Source organism: Phanerochaete carnosa, assembly GCF_000300595.1.
Source record: "Phanerochaete carnosa HHB-10118-sp unplaced genomic scaffold PHACAscaffold_5, whole genome shotgun sequence".
NCBI classification, from domain to species: domain Eukaryota; kingdom Fungi; phylum Basidiomycota; class Agaricomycetes; order Polyporales; family Phanerochaetaceae; genus Phanerochaete; species Phanerochaete carnosa.
Genome location: NW_006767632.1, coordinates 2798996 through 2816017, shown reverse-complemented (window position 1 = coordinate 2816017; position 17022 = coordinate 2798996). Strand labels below are relative to the sequence as shown.

The 17022-nt window shown below is 53.1% G+C and overlaps 4 protein-coding genes across 4 annotated transcripts; 2 read left to right on the top strand and 2 right to left on the bottom strand.

Annotated features, from left to right (window-relative positions):
* Positions 1 to 97: 97 nt before the first annotated feature.
* Positions 98 to 4018, bottom strand: PHACADRAFT_256779 (uncharacterized protein). Its single transcript, XM_007396113.1, has 17 exons — positions 3890 to 4018; positions 3531 to 3831; positions 2764 to 3475; positions 2487 to 2657; positions 2303 to 2431; positions 2214 to 2254; positions 2057 to 2166; positions 1863 to 2005; positions 1619 to 1804; positions 1467 to 1564; positions 1289 to 1407; positions 1139 to 1235; positions 960 to 1086; positions 781 to 908; positions 675 to 722; positions 486 to 623; positions 98 to 428 (listed from the first exon to the last, which is right to left on the bottom strand). Exons 3-17 carry the CDS (start codon positions 3392 to 3394, stop codon positions 384 to 386), a joined length of 2211 nt encoding a protein of 736 aa, XP_007396175.1. The 5' UTR covers positions 3395 to 3475; positions 3531 to 3831; positions 3890 to 4018; the 3' UTR covers positions 98 to 383.
* A 228-nt stretch (positions 4019 to 4246) lies between these two features.
* PHACADRAFT_256777 (uncharacterized protein) lies at positions 4247 to 8061 on the bottom strand. Its single transcript, XM_007396112.1, has 18 exons — positions 7885 to 8061; positions 7533 to 7833; positions 6766 to 7471; positions 6712 to 6715; positions 6490 to 6656; positions 6301 to 6429; positions 6206 to 6246; positions 6047 to 6156; positions 5844 to 5986; positions 5608 to 5793; positions 5452 to 5549; positions 5277 to 5395; positions 5123 to 5219; positions 4940 to 5066; positions 4762 to 4889; positions 4655 to 4702; positions 4463 to 4600; positions 4247 to 4398 (listed from the first exon to the last, which is right to left on the bottom strand). The coding sequence occupies exons 1-18, from the start codon at positions 8019 to 8021 to the stop codon at positions 4354 to 4356; spliced, it is 2724 nt and encodes a 907-aa protein (XP_007396174.1). The 5' UTR covers positions 8022 to 8061; the 3' UTR covers positions 4247 to 4353.
* Positions 8062 to 9958: 1897 nt separating this feature from the next.
* Positions 9959 to 13266, top strand: PHACADRAFT_256774 (uncharacterized protein). Its single transcript, XM_007396111.1, has 9 exons — positions 9959 to 10064; positions 10116 to 10135; positions 10187 to 10331; positions 10380 to 10513; positions 10564 to 11869; positions 11923 to 12216; positions 12271 to 12561; positions 12617 to 12931; positions 12988 to 13266. Exons 1-9 carry the CDS (start codon positions 10042 to 10044, stop codon positions 13013 to 13015), a joined length of 2556 nt encoding a protein of 851 aa, XP_007396173.1. The 5' UTR covers positions 9959 to 10041; the 3' UTR covers positions 13016 to 13266.
* A 355-nt stretch (positions 13267 to 13621) lies between these two features.
* On the top strand, positions 13622 to 16423 carry PHACADRAFT_256771 (uncharacterized protein; the record flags this gene model as incomplete). Its single annotated transcript, XM_007396110.1, has 8 exons — positions 13622 to 14080; positions 14145 to 14710; positions 14763 to 14887; positions 14939 to 15214; positions 15270 to 15564; positions 15618 to 15797; positions 15855 to 16018; positions 16072 to 16423. The coding sequence occupies 8 exons, from the start codon at positions 13625 to 13627 to the stop codon at positions 16110 to 16112; spliced, it is 2103 nt and encodes a 700-aa protein (XP_007396172.1). The 3' UTR covers positions 16113 to 16423.
* Positions 16424 to 17022: the final 599 nt, after the last annotated feature.

Here is a 17022-nt window from a genome sequence, read left to right as displayed (position 1 = left end):
TCCACCTTCATCTCAGTTTCCATTGTAGCGCTTGACGCATTGTCTTCAGCATTGACCATTACAATCGTCTCATCGAGCTTGAATCTGAGTACGCATCCTTTGGGCGAAACCTCACCCATGGTCTCGACGACCTAACCCGCGCGAATCGCAACATCCATTCGGAAATTGAGAAGATTATCCAGACGCATAACAGAAATTCCATCGTGAAACATGTTCCAACTTCACTCTTCGCGACTGGGCTTCCTAACAGCGTCCAACATTTCATGTCCTGACTGACCTCTGTCGCTCTTGCTCACTGTGCTTTGGTAACTGAAGTTCCCTATCCGAATTCGCGAGAAGATTCCACCAGTCCGGAACGTGGCTGCACTGCTTGAGTCTTATCTCTACGTCCTGCTCGCCAACCATTGTCGCAGATCTTCGGATGAACGCTGTATCATACGCCACACATGAATAACATGCTCTTGCACAAAGAAATTTTCGCGGACCTTCACCCATGCAGCCCGCGCCTTGATGCTGTCCAGTGCTTGGTCTAGAGACATCTTGAACGTGGACGTGTCCTTGTCCTTGAAGAAGGCCTTCGTCTCCTCGTAGTCCATCTCGGATGATAGCGCTTCAAATGAGTACTAGAAGGTATATCGTTAGTATGAGATATCGTCCGCTTGATGTCGACATGCCTGGACAAGACGTTGCAGCCGAAAATTGCTGGCAGTGCGCTTATAGAGCTAATAAAGATATTCATAGAGGGATTGAGAAAAATGTAGGGTGTGCTGGGGCACGTACAACATCGTAGTCGGTTTTGAATTTCTCCGCAAGGAACCGACGAGCAGCGTGGTTACCCTGTAGACCAGCGAAGAAGTAGTACAGATCTTGGTCGCGAGCTCTAGTCGTGATGAATTTCCAGGTCTCCTCTGCGATGTGGTTGATTAGAACGTGGATTGTAGAGCCATCGAGAAACTGACCCTGCAATGACCTATCAGTGCTTGCTCCCAAAGCCCGCATTGCAGCATTGCCCATTTGTGGAGTGGGTGGCTTCGAAGCGACGGCCTCAACTGCATCATATTCCTTGCGGCCACCATATCTGACAGCCTTGAATGCACTACAATAAAGCGAGGGCTTGCTTAAAGCAGAAAGCACTTACAGTCCAGTAGGTAGTCGAAATTAAATCAGGGTAAATGCAAGAATCGTCTTCGGTCTCGATTGCTCTGTTAAAAAGTCTCACGAGGTCCGCGATGACGCTGCGAATAGCATTCAGAGCTGTCGATAAGATTACGCCTATCGCTGGACCTACGAGCCATCACCGGCACGCGCCGCTTGTCCGATTGTCACGGTGCGCAGCTGACGAGTGTTGATATCCTCCCCGTCTGCATACTCTATCCCTAGCCGTTTCACGACCGGGATAAGCAGGCTCTTTCAGAATTCATAGCATAAGTTTGAATATCAAGTATGAACAAGAGCATTATACATACTCTGCTGAAGGTATTCAGAGCTTCGACAATGTCTGGCTGTTCAAACCAGACCGAAGATATAGAAGAGAGGCCACTGGAGATGCAACTCCACATCTGATCTACCGGGCATATTAGTAGAACGGCCCACTGAGGACAAGGTGCTAGCGGCGTACAATCATTCTCAGCGTGTAATATTTTATAGAAATTCAAGGTGCTGCTTAGGAGCGAATAACCCGCTTTGGCTAACTCGAGCGCATCAGACGCAAGGCCAAGTCGGTCTCCAAGAGACAGGATGGAGTCCTCCTTGGCCGCCTCTTCGGCAATCTTGGCAAGGCGTTCTGGGCTGTATAAGACACGATCTGAAGGTTATAGTCAGAAACAAACTTTAGTTGAATCTGAATTAGTGCCTTCACGAACACATGCTAACAGTCCCTGCATTGAGCTTGAAGAGCCTGGAGATATCGAGGCTAATGACCTTTTCGCGTTCGTCAAGGAGAACGGTATGGTCGATGAAAGTATTTCCGCTGCCATCTATTGTGAGAAGACTTAGAGGAATCGACCTAAAGATTAATCAGATGGATGAGGAGTCGGCGAAGGTCAGAAATATTCACCAAATGGTCTCATTGTCCTCGGGGACAGCGGGACCGGTCTCCAGGAAACGGTCTTGCCGAACACGGATACCTCCGTCCACTTCAGTGACGTGGACAACGGGAAATCCAATCTATGTGGCATGTGCACATGGTCACGAAATACTACTGAAAATCCCACCTTCTTAACCCAATTATCCATTATTTCCGGGATATCCAAGCCTACGCGAGCGTCAGACATTTCAGATATAACAAGTCCTAATGTCTCACCGCTCGCCTCCGCTATGCCTTGCCACAAGTCCTTCGTCACAGCGTTCCCATACAGGTGTTTCTTCAAATATATCGATACGCCCTTCAGGAACTTCTCTTCCGTGACATACTGCGAGAGCATTCTGAGGACTGTTGATGACCGAATCAGTCGCCGATTATACATAGCTTAGATAGCGTTACTTACTAGTAGCAGCCTTGTCATAGGATAGCGCATCGAAGATCTGATTCGCCACATTCGCGTCAAGACATTCCACCTCGATGGGGTGCGAAGAAGCCTTGGCGTCAAGCGTCATGGCCGCAACCAGCTCGCTTGTGATAAACGCTGGGCGTAATTTCCACTCAGGAAAGAGTCTGTATCTTCGGCGTTAGTATTTTCAGACCCCAGAGCAGTAAGAAGCCTACTTGTCTACCCAAATTACTAGGATCAGATCGGTATATGCAATGGAACGGTGGCTACATACCAAGTATGATGGTCTCGCCTAGCAAGCGAGCAAAGCCCTCTTTCAGATATACCGTGTCCCACCACTCCATGGTCGTAATATTGCCGAACCACATGTGTGCGACTTCGTGGCACACCGTGGAGGCCACATATTTCTTACCACTTAGATCCGCCTGGTGCGGATCCAGCAGAAACGCAGACGTCCGACCCGTAATCAGACCCCAGTTCTCCATCGCGCCGATAGTGAAGTCAGTCGCAACGAGAAGGTCGAGCTTCGGAAGTGGATATTCGATGTCGAAAACTTGCTCGTAGAGGGGTAGTACTCTGCGGTTGACGTCCAGCGCGAACCGCGCTTGATGGATCAAGTCCGGAGTCGTGTATATGCGAAGTGGCCGAGTCTTCCCGCTCAGCGGACTGCTGTACGATTCCTCGAGGTGCCTGAAAGGACCGTTCGCCCAAGCAATGATGTACGTCGATATCAGAGGGGTTGTTTGGAAGGTGGTGATTTTCCACTGCCCGTCCTCGCCTGCTGAGAGCTTAGAGGACAGTAACGATGCAATGTCTGATTTGACCTGAGGCGCAGAAGGGACGTAGACCGTCTCCGAAAGGGCAGACATGTTAGCGAGGTTGATCGTGTCGACACGGGAGATCATCGTGACGGCAAAGGTGGCTTTGAGGGCGGGCTCATCCCAACAGGGGAAGGCACGCCTCGCAGCAGTGGGCTATAGTGTACACTTCAATCACTTGCATGACAGGGCAGTTAATGATGTCCACTAACTGTCCACTAACCTCAAAATGCGTGAGTGAGTAGTACGCAGTTTTGCCTTTGTGCTCCCAAGTGGAACGGTAGTAGCCCATCATGGCGCCAGTGAGTTTAGCTTCGAACTCGAGCTCCAAGCTTGCCTTGGCCCCGGCGGGAAGCGTTAAGGGTAAGTGCATTGTAGCTCGTTCATCCGCTTCGCTGAACGTCAGATCTGGGGCATTCTGCACGACGGGTTCGTTCAAGGAAGGTGAGGTGAGTTTTACACGACCGAGCTCTAGATTAGAGACATGAAACTGGATGGACCGAGTGTCTCTCACGACATCCAGCCTGTTCAAAACCATAAGCATGAACACAATGATTATATGCTGTACAAAAAAGTGCTTACTGCACAGTGACGCAGCCATCGAACTTGAGTCCTTCAAGGTCGGTGCAGATGATAAGGTCATAGTGCGTGGGCGTCACGTTTGTCGGAAGCCTGTACCGGTCTGTGTCGTCACCCATCTCGACAGCAAAAGCAATGCGGGACGTTCAAAAAGAAGTGTCCTGCTAGTGTACGTCGAAGTGTTACCGAGTTATATCTGCGTATGTAGCTGCACAGCCTGAATCAAGGGCTGGAGCTGCGCCTTAGGGAAGCTTTCAAAAGGTCTACTCGCATTCTCACCAGGGTTGTGGCGGCTATCGATCTGGTCAGCAGGACTTCATCGTGGCATCCAGACCATCTGTACAAAGTCGCGGACCTGTGCTTCAGAGTTTGGATATGCGGTTACATAAACAATGCCCATACGATGTACGAGCAGTTAGATATCCCCGTGCTTCACAGTACAGCCCCACCCCAAATAACACATCGCCTCACGCCCGGCTAGACAGCCACCGTCGGAGATCATCGGACGAACGCTGCGCAAACACGACCATGGTGTGAATATTCATGAAGGAGAAATGTGGAAGCCGATATACGTACCTCGACCCAGGCAGCTCGCGCCTTGATAGTATCGAGCGCCTGCTCCAAGGCCATCTTGTATTTTGACGTGTCCTTGCCCTGGAAGAATGCCTTCGTCTCCTCATAGTCTTTTCCAGAGGCCAAGGTGTTGAAGGTACGCTTCAGCATTACGTTAGCACTCGCTTTAGTAGCCTAGTGGTAGAATGGCTTTACCCGAATGAGGCCCTGTATGCTGAAGTTGTCAATGAAACGTTGATACAGCTGTACAGAGTACATTATGAGTCCTGCATCCCAAGCGAGAGCATCATGGTGAAACGTACCGCATCGTAATCCTGCTTGAACTTCTGCACGAGGAATCGGCGGGCGGCATAATTCTCCTGGAGACCAATGAAAAAGTAGAACAAGTCCTGATCGCGAGTCTTCGTCATAATGTATTGCCAGGTCTCCTCTGCACAACTCGTAAGCCAATGTCGTCGGCAGAACGATAGTAGAACTTGCCTTGCAAAGCCTTATCCTGGCTGGCTCCCATAGCACGCATACCTGCGATGCCCATCTGCGGGGTCTTCGGCTTGGAGGTAATCGCCCTAACGGTATCGTACTCTTTGCGCCCGCCCTTCTGGACGGCCTGTGCGAGACAGGGTATAAACAACATAATCACAACAGAGAAAGGGCGGAGCGCACGAGGCGGTATGTGACCGCTGTCAGATCAGGCGGAATATACGAATCATCCCCAGTCTCAACAGCTTGTTTGAACCTCTTCAAAAGCTCCGCCACGACACTGCGAAACGAATACCGTCAGCATACTAGTAGCGCGCGACATCGTTATTCTACGTACGATTCATCACCTGCATCTGCAGATTGCAGAATTGCAGTTGTCCGCAGCTGACGTTGGTCGATGTCCTCGTCTTCAGGGTAATCATATCCGAGGCGTTTGACAATCGGTACGAACAGTTCCTACAGGCGAACCGGTCAAATTCCCCTGCGAACTAAATAAGTGAAGTGTGACCCACCCGGCGGAATGCATCCAGCTCCCGGAGAATATCTGCATGCTCGAACCAAGTGGACGAGAGAGCATACAAGCTCTGCGAGATACTACTCCAGATCAAGCCTGAAGACAAATGATGTGAATCGGCAACATTCTGGAAACGGGAACACAGAACACATACATTCCTTTTCGTTGCGGAAAGCTTCGTACAGCGTAAGTGCACTGCTGACCTCCGTATAGCCGGCCTTCGCAAGCGCAAGCGCGTCGTAAACCAGTCCAATGCGATCCTCGCGCGAGAAAACAGAGTTTTCCTTAGCGGCCTCTTCGGCGACCTTGACAAGACGTTCCGGGCTATACAGGACGCGGACTACAGGAATGGTCAGAGCAATAGATGAAAGTCGCAACGAGCGGACATACAGACGCTGACCGTGCCTGCGTTCAGCTTGAACGGTCTCGAAGTATCGAGAGGAATGAATTTCTCGCGCTCGTCGAGAAGGATGGTGTGATCGACGGACGCTTTGCCGTTCGAACCGACGGTCAGGAGACTCAACGGAATTGACCTGCACGAAACGAAACGCATATATAAACCATGGTACCACTACTAAAGCAGGAATACCTACCAGATCGTTTTGTTGTCCTTGGGATCAGCAGGGCCGGTCTCGAGGAAACGATCTTGACGCACACGGATACCTCCGTCGACCTCGGTAACTTTGACAACGGGGAATCCCATCTCTCATGGCCGTCAGCGGAATCGAACACAAATGACGCAGAAGGTGTACCTTTTTGACCCAGTTGTCCATCACTTTCGGCACGTCCAAGCCTGTTGGAACTCGGTTTAGCTAAATACAAGAAATAGACGTGTGCATGTACTCACCGCTAGCCTCAGCAATTCCTTGCCATAGATCCCTAGTGACAGTGTTCTTGTACAAGTGTTTCTTAAGGTAAATCGACACGCCCTTCAGGAATTTCTCTTCCGTGACATAACGGGAAAGCATGCGGAGTACTGCAAAAGCATTGTTTCGACTGAGTCAGCTAGCTCACAGGCACGTATGCGGTTACTTACCGGAAGCAGCCTTGTCATAGGACAGAGCATCGAAGATCTGGTTTGCCATTTCTGCATCGGGGCATTCGACTTCGATTGGGTGTGAAGACAGTTTGGCATCGAGGCTCATGGCCTGGTTGAGCTCGTTCGAGATGAACGCTGAGTGAACTTTCCATTCAGGGAACACTCTGCAGGATCATGTCAGCATTTTCTCTCGTGATATGTCGATTTTAACACACTTGTCTGTAATCCAGGCTTAGTCGCAGCCTTAATAACCTCAGGTCAAAGAACGCTCACCAAGAATGATCGTTTCGCCCATCAATGAAGCGAAGCCTTCGTTGAGGTACAGGTTATCCCACCATTCCATAGTCGTGATGTTACCGAACCACATGTGTGCGACTTCATGGCTCTGTGTTATCGCAACGTTCTTCTTGCCGTTGAGATCCGACTTCTTGGGGTCCAAGAGGAATGCTGCAGTTCGTCCGGTGATCAAACCCCAGTTCTCCATGGCGCCAGCGTCAAAGTCTGTCGCGACAAGGGTGTCGAGTTTCGGAAGCGGGTACTCGATGTCAAAGACCTGTTCGTAGAGAGGAAGGACTTTGCGCTTGACGTCGAGCGCGAATTGGGCCTGGTGAATCAAGTCTGGGGTTGTGTAAACGCGTAGTGGCCGAACCTTGCCGCTAAGCGGGCTCTTGTACGTGTCCTCGAGGTACTTAAAGGGACCGTTCGCCCAGGCAACAATGTACGTAGACATTGGCGGCGTCTTCTCGAACTTGGTGATCTTCCACTCGCTACTCTCGTCTGTAGTCACCGCGGAGAGCTTCGAGGACAGCCAGGAGACGACATCCGTACTCTCCTTCAGCGAGGGGGAGTAGACGTCTTCTGAGATGGCAGGCATGTTGGCGAGGTTGACCGTATCGGCGCGAGAGATCATCGTCATGCTGAACGTAGCTTTGAGAGCGGGTTCATCCCAACAGGGAAAGGCGCGCCTTGCAGCGGTAGGCTTACGCAGGAGGAGACTCCGTAAGACTTCATCGTGTCATATGCCACAAGTAAACACGCACCTCGAACTGTGTGAGAGAATAATATGCGGTCTTTCCTTCGCGCTCCCAAGCGGAACGGTAGTAGCCCATCATTGCGCCAGTGAGTTCTCCTTCGAAGTCGATCTTCAGTTCAGCTTTGGTGCCAGCGGGAAGCGTCATGGGAAGTTCAAGGGTGGCACGCTCTTCCTCTTCGCTGTACTTCAAGGATGATGCCTCTTGAACAAAAGGTTCGTCTAAAGACGAAGACGCAAATTTAGCGTGACCGAACTTCAGCTTGGAAGTATGGAACTGGATGGACGTGGTGTCACGGACGATGTCTAGGCTATCAGCTAGGGTGTTAGATAGAAGCACCACGCGTATGACTGCTACATACTGAGTGGTGACATAACCGTCAAATTTGAGTCTTTCCAGATCGGTACGAATAGTGAGATCATAATGAACGGGCTTCACATTTGTCGGTAGCCTGTACTGGTCTGCAGATTTAGGAGCCTTTGCTACAGGGCCAGCCATCCTTGAGTGCGTGTAGCAGTTTCGGATAAGGTGATGTGGCTTGTACGAATGGTGACAGGGAACAAGAGGCTGCGATCTACGAGCGCGTCCAGATGCAGGTATCGAGCATTCAAATGGCGTACGCCACGGAGTCAATGTGCCACGATTATCGATGAGTGGTGCTGGGAGCCATATGCTTCGTCTGGAGCAGCTGCTGATGCCGGCTGTTGTCGGCAGGAACTTTTGTGGACATTTCGAGGACGGCGAGATGAGCGACGTCCAGAACATGAAGAGTTCAACTCGCTAGTGTCCTCCGAACTGTGAGACCAGCGTAAGCGCTAGACGAGTGCCAGGCGCCTCCAAGACCCTAGGCCTGCACAAGACTGGAAGGACGACATTGCAATTGACTGGGAGAGCAAGTACAGTAAATTGCTCATTTTTGACCAGTAGAGTGGCCAGTGTTGTCAAGTAGCAAGCAGTCGCTCAGAAGCGGGTGGCCTTGGCCTGACATGCACTTGCTTACGCGCACTCCTGTCTCCCTCCCTAGACGATGTATGTCGTACCTCGATACCGCCGTCCAGTGCTGCACCTAAGTTCGTTCGAAGTTGCATTCGACACCGGCTTTCCTCTATAGTTGCCTCCCCCGAAACCGGCCGCGGGTGATCGCTGCCACCTAACTTAGAAGGGAGGCGGTTTCTTGGCTGCACGCGGGGTCTCACCTTCTTGAGGGTCCGTTGCGGTTCTGCGACCTTGTCATTCCCTGTCTTTGTCTCGTATATCCACAAATACGCGTGCGACGGGCGGGATCTCCTTTAAAGCAGCTGTGCTACGCACTCCACATACGATACCGGCTGTTCCAGAACACTTGAAGAGAGTTATGACGATGACATATGCGTGCTCGGTTACCTTGTCAGAGGCGATCTTCTACACAACAGGCCGACTATCCATCTCCTGCAGACGGTGGACGTTCACGTTTGGAGATCGATGTTGAGCACTAAGCTCTTGGCGCCATATTTGTGCGATGATTGTAGACGAATTCCCCTGTTGATAGGTTGTGACCTTGACATCTGGCCGCGTATGCATAGTTAGTCGGTCACCTACAGAGTCAATGTTCCAACAGCGCGCGACGCACATGCTCCGAAACTCCGGGGCGAGCGACACATTGTGGCGTCATCTCTGGTCTCATTCTCTCCCCAAGCCTTCACCCCGTACCGGCGTACCCGGAAAAATTACTTCGCAATACTCACCAGTCCTAGGAATAGCTGCAAAGAGGGCGATCGTTTCTCCGGGAATGCCATCGTTGGCCTGTCAAGAGTCTTCCTAGACTCCGATATCGCTTCTTATCCGACAGCGGTCGAAAGAAGCGAACAAGCCTAAACGTCCCAAAGTCGGCTTTCCTGTGTGTGTGAGGCCATACCGAAGCTGGGCTTTGACATGCTCGGACGAAGGTTCTCGTGGGCAGCAAAGCACTAGAATATCGTCTATCAAATCTAGAATTACAAAAACCTGTGTCGATGTGGCGGCCTCTTATTACTGATATTGTGGACGCGCACGATGGTTAAGACATCAAATCTGCAACTGAAAAAGCTAGGAGCTTGTTTAAGCGTACTGTGAGAACGAGTGTGGCCAAGGCAGTCGGACGTTACCTCATACGATTGGAGCATACCGGCCACAGTTTCACTCCAGTCTCCAAGCGTAGCGGCAGCGAGTGATTCGCTTCATAACATCTCAAGCTCTCAAGGCTGAAATCTGAGAATAGAGCTATCGCCTGAGTGGCTCGAGCTGCCCATAGGTGACATGACGAAGAGCACGAGGCCCGCCCGCCATTGGGGGACAGCGGCGGTCGGCCGTCGGAGGCCCGGAGAGCGACGCAGGAGAGGCGCCGAAGCCGGCCTGGACTCCGGCCAGGAACACTCCAGCGTCCACACAGCCCTCTACTCTTGGTCATCGCCGTTCACCACCCTCGTCCTCCTCCCGTCGTTCCGTTCACTCACCCCGACTTCTCATCTCTTTGCAGGCTAGGGCTAGCCCCTTCTCCCTCATGTCGGCCACACAAGGTGCACTGTAAGTGCAACTCGTCTAACTCGCCTCCTCGGTGTGCTCACCCCGCAGCAGCAAAAAGATCAGGATTACAGGCGAGTATCTACTCCCGCTCGCGTGAATGCAGGCCCTGACAGAACTCGCAGTCGTCGCCGCCGATGGCTTGTCAAAGCGCGAGGTATTTCGTCTTCCAGACCCCTTCGCGGTCATCACGGTAGATGCGGAGCAGACCCACACGAGCACTGTGATGAAGAAGACCTTGAACCCGTATTGGAACGAGAGCTTCGACATGTATGTAGCGTACGCTGGTCCCCCCGCGCTGTCCTGACAGCTCTGTAGCAACGTCAAGGACTCGTCAGTCATCGCCGTACAGATATTCGATCAGCGCAAGTTCAAGAAGCGTGACCAGGGTTTCCTCGGAGTCGTGAATGTTCGTGTCAGTGATGTGCTCGACCTGGAACTTGGTGGTCATGGTGCGTGATCCCCCTTGTTTACCAATAGCCGTGCTCTAATGCTTTTTCAGAGATGCTCACCCTCGACCTGAAAAAGTCCAATGACAACCTCGTCGTGCATGGCAAACTCATCATCTATCTTTCTACCAACATCAGCCAGCCGATTAGCAACCCTCCGAACCAAACGGATAGTACTAGCCAGCAACTTTCCAACCTCAACCTTGACAGCTCGTCGACGTCTCTAGCTACGGGCGCAAGCAACGGAGCGCTTGCTGCCGGGGGTAGCTCTTTGTCCAGAACCCCCTCAGCGACGGCTTCGGCCACTACCAGCCCCGACGGCGCGCACATCAACATACCCGCACCAAGCGTAGCCACTCCTTCGTCGCCCGAGACTGAGCCGCAAGCGCAGGCACAGTCTGGAACAAACGCGCGCCCAGTGTCCACTGGCTCCGTCACTGCAGCTGCGGTGATCACGCCACCGGCTGGAGCTCCTGCCATCAATGCCAGCGCGAACGCCCATACTGCCTCGAACAACAACGCTCAGATGCGCAACTTCAACCCACACGAGGATCAATTTGGACCCCTCCCGGGCGGCTGGGAGCGCCGCATAGACCCCCTCGGCCGTACGTACTACGTCGATCATAACACCCGTACTACCACCTGGAATCGCCCGTCCACGAACCCAACGACAAACACACATGCACAGGAGGGCAGTACCAATGCGGCCCGCGACCAACACAACCGTCGCATCCTCGCCGACGACATGCTGGAGGCGGGCGTTGCTCGCACGGGGTCGACGGCTGCTAACACTTCTGCGGCTGCGCTTGCTGCAAGCCAGAATGTCACCACCAATGGTGCTGGTCCCCTTCCTGCTGGCTGGGAGGAGCGATATACTCCCGAAGGCCGTCCATACTACGTCGACCACAACACACGAACGACAACGTGGGTTGATCCGCGCCGTCAGACGATCATTCGCGTCATGGGCCCCAACGGGCAGGGTGCTGCGCTGCAACCCCAGACGATCTCGCAACTTGGCCCCCTTCCTTCGGGATGGGAGATGCGTCTTACCTCAACCGCTCGTGTTTACTTCGTGGATCACAACACGAAGACGACCACCTGGGACGACCCTCGTCTGCCATCCACGCTTGATGCCAATGTGCCGCAGTACAAACGCGACTTCCGTAGGAAGCTCATCTATTTCCGCAGCCAGCCTGCTATGCGCGCACAGCCTGGCAATTGTCAGATCAAAGTCCGTCGTAACCATATCTTTGAGGACAGCTATGCCGAGATTATGAGGCAAACTCCGAACGACCTCAAGAAGAGGTTGATGATTAAGTTCGACGGCGAAGATGGTTTGGATTACGGTGGTCTCTCTCGGTACGTTCATTCTCTTATTGAGGGCAACGTACACCATATTGACCCTTTGGCAGTGAATTCTTCTTCCTCTTGTCGCACGAGATGTTCAACCCCTTCTACTGTCTCTTCGAGTACTCTGCTCACGACAACTACACCCTGCAAATTAACCCGGCCTCAGGAGTCAACCCAGAGCATCTGAACTACTTCAAGTTCATTGGTCGTTGTCTCGGCTTGGGTATCTTTCACCGTCGCTTCTTGGATGCTTACTTCATCACTGCCTTCTACAAGATGATCCTGCGGAAGAAGGTCACCTTGACGGACTTGGAGAGTGTGGATGCCGAGTTGCACCGCGGTTTGACCTGGATGTTGTAAGTACCTATCCCGCCTTATTACTCTTGCATTTCGACTAACCATCAACTCAGCGAGAATGACATCACCGATGTTATCGACGAGACATTCACCACTACAGAAGAGCGCTTCGGCGAAATGGTTACCGTTGAGCTGAAGCCTGGAGGTGCTGACATCGCCGTCACGGAGGAGAATAAGAAGGAATACGTCGACTGCGTTGTGGAGTACCGTATCTCCCGCCGTGTTAAGGATCAATTCGAGGCCTTCATGTCTGGCTTCAGCGAGCTCATTCCGCAGGACCTCGTCAACGTGTTTGACGAGCGCGAGCTTGAGCTTCTGATCGGCGGTATGTCCGAGATCGACGTGTAAGTTCAACTCGTGTGTGTATCACGTTGATATGTACTTATGTATGCTCTGCAGCGACGATTGGGCGAAGTTCACGGACTATCGTGGCTACGAGGTCAACGACGAGGTTGTACAGTGGTTCTGGAAGTGCGTTCGCAGCTGGCCGCCGGAGCGCAAGTCCCGCTTGCTGCAATTCGCCACGGGCACGTCGCGCATTCCCGTCAACGGCTTCAAAGACCTGCAAGGTTCCGATGGCCCGCGTCGGTTCACGATCGAGAAATCGGGCGACCCCAGCCAGCTGCCGAAGAGTCACACGTGCTTCAACCGCATCGACCTTCCGCCATACAAGGATTATGCTACATTGGAACAGAAGCTGACCTTGGCTGTAGAGTGCGTATCTTGTCATTTTGTCTCGCAGATACCGTGTACTAATCCGCGCGTCACAGAGAAACTGTCGGTTTCGGACAAGAGTAAAGCAGTTAGAAAACACGGATCCGTTTGTCCCTCTCCTATTTTCACTGTCCTCGAAGATACGGTATAATGTACAAATATCGGTCGTCGAAAGCTCGCGCCCTAATAACGATTCCCTCCGGCATCTGATGACTCTTTCTCACTTCATGTATATACTGCTTCCTCATTGGTTTTCTTCTTCATTCTTTTGCCATGCTTTGGTGCTCTAGTGCACCGGTTGTATCTTAGTGGCGAATGTATCACTGTTACCCTGCACGACTGTACGGCTCAGCGGGCTGTGTCTCGCTCGGACGTGTACACAGCCCCTCGCGTGAGAAGCTGGGCTCGCTCACTGGGTTTTGCTACGAGTGCGGCTCAAATTTCGCGAATTTACAGCTCGCGTTACGAGATTGAAACGTTTTCCCCGCATGCGGTTTTGATTTCCGAGGGATGGGGAGAGCGGCGTGCGGCTGCGCACAGTACGTTTGCATGCGAGCGCTGCCGCGGCCGCGACGACGTCCTCCCTTGTTCCCAACTTTCACGCTGGGACCTTCCTAGCATACTCATTTCATCTAATCTTTCGATTGTTTGTGACGCTTGGTCCCGTCGTAAACACCTTTCCTAGGCTTCAAAATGCCGGCTTTCGATCCAGTGCGCGATGCCGTGCTCAACTCGCCTGTGACTCCAGCGAAGCCTCTCCCCTTTCGCCTTGATCTACCCGCCAACAACTTTGCCAATTCCTCACCAGGACCTTCAGGCTCTGAATTGGCCAATGCGGCGCAAAGCCCACTGACGAGACGGGCAACGCACTTGTCGATGTTGTTGAACGACGACCCGCCACAAGAGCCCTCATCATCGAGCTCGCAGTCGCTTTTCACGCCCACTACACCCCGCGGACCAACATCTTTCTCCCATCTCTTACACCCAGACGAACCTTCGCCGACGATCAATGAACAGCTTGCACATGCGGCACCTTTGCAGCGCAGGAGACCATCAGTCGTCGAACGCGACTCGGGGAGCCGAGACGCAGGTGGGTACTTCCCTGCTCCCCCAGCACGTTCCTCTCTTGCATTTCCGTCTGGCCAGGAGGTGAGTATATATGCGCTACTTTTTCCACCTCACCAGAGCTTAACTTCCCGTCTTTTTCATACAGCCTTCGCCCTCCCCCACCATGTTTGGCAGCGACCGCACCACTTCTGGTTCACGTCCGACTACCGCAACTCCCTCCGACAACGAGGTGTCACGCGAGCGTATGCCACGTCGAAGGTCCTCTGGAGCGTCTGACTTGTTCGGAGGTGCAAGTGCATTTACCCCTACCACCAGCTCTCCACTTGCGCTCCCAGGGAACGTACAAGAAGCACACCGCTCGCCATCCCCACCTCGCTCTAGAGAGTCCCCCATACGTCCCCTGGCTGCGCTTCCTGCTCGGGCGGCCTCTCCCACCACAACTGCCTCGCGGCCGTCAACGTCAGGCTCTGCAGCGATGACGAGATCGGAATCGCCCAACCACAGGAAGCGGTCAGACTCGAGGAGCTACAGCAGCATGCCCCCGCCTCCGCAGCCATCGACGCCCAAGTCCTCGCCGGAAGAGCCCAAGTCTGCGACGCCCCCGGCGTTCACGAACTCGCGCTCGAGCGTGCCGTATGCGCCGCGGAACCGCATTACGCCCCCTGCGTCTGTGCTGGTGCCGCTGAGCCGTGATGAAATCGAACGATACAAGTGCGTGCCGTGGTTTATGCTGCGAGTCTGGCCGTGCTGAATTCGCTTCCAGGAACTTTACCGGTGGTTTGGGGACGCAGATACTGAAGCGCAAGCGCAAGAACTCAGATGCCGAGAAAGAGACAGACGACAGGCCGGTGAAACGTAATAGGGACGTCACGATTGTCGCTGAACACTGTGAGTCGTGTGCTAGTTCGCACTCCCCACACATCTCATAGTCTCTCCCAGACAACGCTCGCCCGGAGGTTGGTCTTGCGCAACGCAGGGACTCGCCTATCATTGGTCTCAAAAACTTTAACAACTGGGTCAAGAGCGTGCTGATCATCAGCCAAGCACACCCTGTCGTCTCAAAGAGCGACTTCACCGGAACTTTATTTGGTTCAGCTGGCGGTGGTATGCGCGGACCTGCACGTGGAGCAGGAAAGGTCCTCGAGATTGGGTGTGGCAAGGGCGGCGACCTCATCAAGTGGTCTAAGGCCAAGATCAAGGACTTTGTCGGTATCGGTAAGACATGTTCAGAGTGTGCACGCGCCTTGACCCTGACTGACGCCTTGTGTAGACGTCGCCTCTGTCTCGATCGACCAAGCCCGGATGCGCTACGCACAGCTGCGGCCGCCAAAGTACACTGCGTACTTCACTGCTGCGGACTGCTACACCCAGCTACTCAGCGACGCCCTCCCTGAGAACGTCCTGCCGCCGGTAGCAGCAGCTTTCGATGTTGTCTCGTTGCAGTTCTGCGTGCACTACGCCTTCGAGAACGAGGACAAGGTCCGAACGATGCTTACCAATGTCACAAAATGGATGAAACCTGGTGGCAGGTTCATCGGCACTGTCCCCAACGAGAAGTGGTTAATGTGAGTCTCGTTGTGTTACGATGGCGAGTCAGAAGCTGACTTGTGTTGGTTAGGGAGCGTCTAGATGGGATTCCGGAAGACGCAAAAGAGCTCGAGTTCGGCAACAGCGTGTATAAGGTTCGCTTCCAGGATCGCAACGAGAGGCCGCTGTACGGACACCGCTATTGGTTCTACCTCAAGGATGCCGTCGAGGATGTCCCGGAGTATGTCGTGCACTGGGACAACTTTGTAAAGTAAGTCATACTCACTTTTCTCACCTTAAGCACTGGCTGAGTGTGGATGTGTAACAGACTCGCCTCCGAGTACGACCTGGACCTGATTTACGAAAAGGAATTCCACGAAGTTTATGCCGATAACGAGGAACATTCGGAGTATGGTCCGATGCTTCAACACATGAAAGTCGTCGATGCCAACGGCGAAAGTCAAATGGATGAGGATCAATGGGAGGCTGCCAGTAAGTGCCAATCCTGCTTGTACCGCCTGGCTTGCCACTCACAACATATTAAGACATTTACATTGCATTCGCATTCGAGAAGCGAGTCAGATAGGCACTCCGCGGAATCCAAGGGTGTTGATCCTCGCTCTCTTCTAGGTTAGCTACTGTCAGCGCCAGGTCAGCACCGAGGGCCCCGCAGCAGGCTCGCGAGAGCCGGTCGCGGCGTGACTTCGTGTTGTAGGGCGCATGGCCGAGCCATGCTTATTATCACGCCACGTATATCAGTATGACGGCCACACCTGGTGGCCTTCTGCATCTCCGCGCAAAGCTGTATTGATACCCAATGCATACAAATATCAACGATCAATGAGCTGTGCATGGTGTCCGCAGGCGGGTCTAGTTTGTCGCAGCTATTACGGTGCCTGTGGGGTGTATGGCTGTAATTCCGCGACAACGCGGCCTGTAAGCAGCAATTTGATTAAATACTATGTACTTATTCGGCAGCAGAGCTTGCTCTGCAGGGTTCACGCGAGGCAGGAGTGGGGCGGAAGCGCGCACGGAGAAAAGCGGTCGCATATCGGCCATCACCGCGCCACGATGGGATTTACAGGCGCCGGGATGCGATCCCCGCACCATCGTCCCACCGACGAGTCCACCGCTTCCGCTGACCTAGTGGAGCTCTCGACTCGAAGATGTTCCGCCTCGTATTTTTGCAGATAAAGCTGTGAATGTGCGTGCTCGGCATGGCGGTCCGCACTAAATCAACGCAGGAGTTACAAATCCCGTACCGAAGTTCGAATAAGGTTCGCACATGACGCTGGTCCGCGTGATGTCCATGAGAAAACTCCACCGAAATGTGGACAGAGAAGCAGCTCTGAGTCGCTTGCGCTACCCACGATGTCTGCTATCTGGCCATTTGAGGTAGACAACCACAAATTCAGGTTCCTCTCTCTCCCGAGTGCCAATACAATTTTCCTGGTGACTTATTTCCGTTCTTTGTAGCCGCCTTGCGGTTGCATAAG

Bases quoted from the DNA above. Each gene is read 5' to 3' on its own strand.
- PHACADRAFT_256779 (XM_007396113.1), bottom strand. From the start codon at position 3,394: ATGATCTCCCGTGTCGACACGATCAACCTCGCTAACATGTCTGCCCTT. The intron at 1,805-1,862 runs GTTCGTGAAGGC...TATAACCTTCAG, and splicing joins TGCAGGGACTGTTAGCATGT to ATCGTGTCTTATACAGCCCA. The intron at 1,236-1,288 runs GTAGGTCCAGCG...TGCTATTCGCAG, and splicing joins GCGCGTGCCGGTGATGGCTC to CGTCATCGCGGACCTCGTGA.
- PHACADRAFT_256777 (XM_007396112.1), bottom strand. From the start codon at position 8,021: ATGGCTGGCCCTGTAGCAAAGGCTCCTAAATCTGCAGACCAGTACAGG. The intron at 7,472-7,532 runs GTGCGTGTTTAC...CTCCTGCGTAAG, and splicing joins ATTCTCTCACACAGTTCGAG to CCTACCGCTGCAAGGCGCGC. The intron at 4,703-4,761 runs GTACGTTTCACC...TACTCTGTACAG, and splicing joins TCAAGCAGGATTACGATGCG to CTGTATCAACGTTTCATTGA.
- PHACADRAFT_256774 (XM_007396111.1), top strand. From the start codon at position 10,042: ATGTCGGCCACACAAGGTGCACT. The intron at 10,514-10,563 runs GTGCGTGATCCC...ATGCTTTTTCAG, and splicing joins CCTGGAACTTGGTGGTCATG to AGATGCTCACCCTCGACCTG. The intron at 12,217-12,270 runs GTAAGTACCTAT...CCATCAACTCAG, and splicing joins CGCGGTTTGACCTGGATGTT to CGAGAATGACATCACCGATG.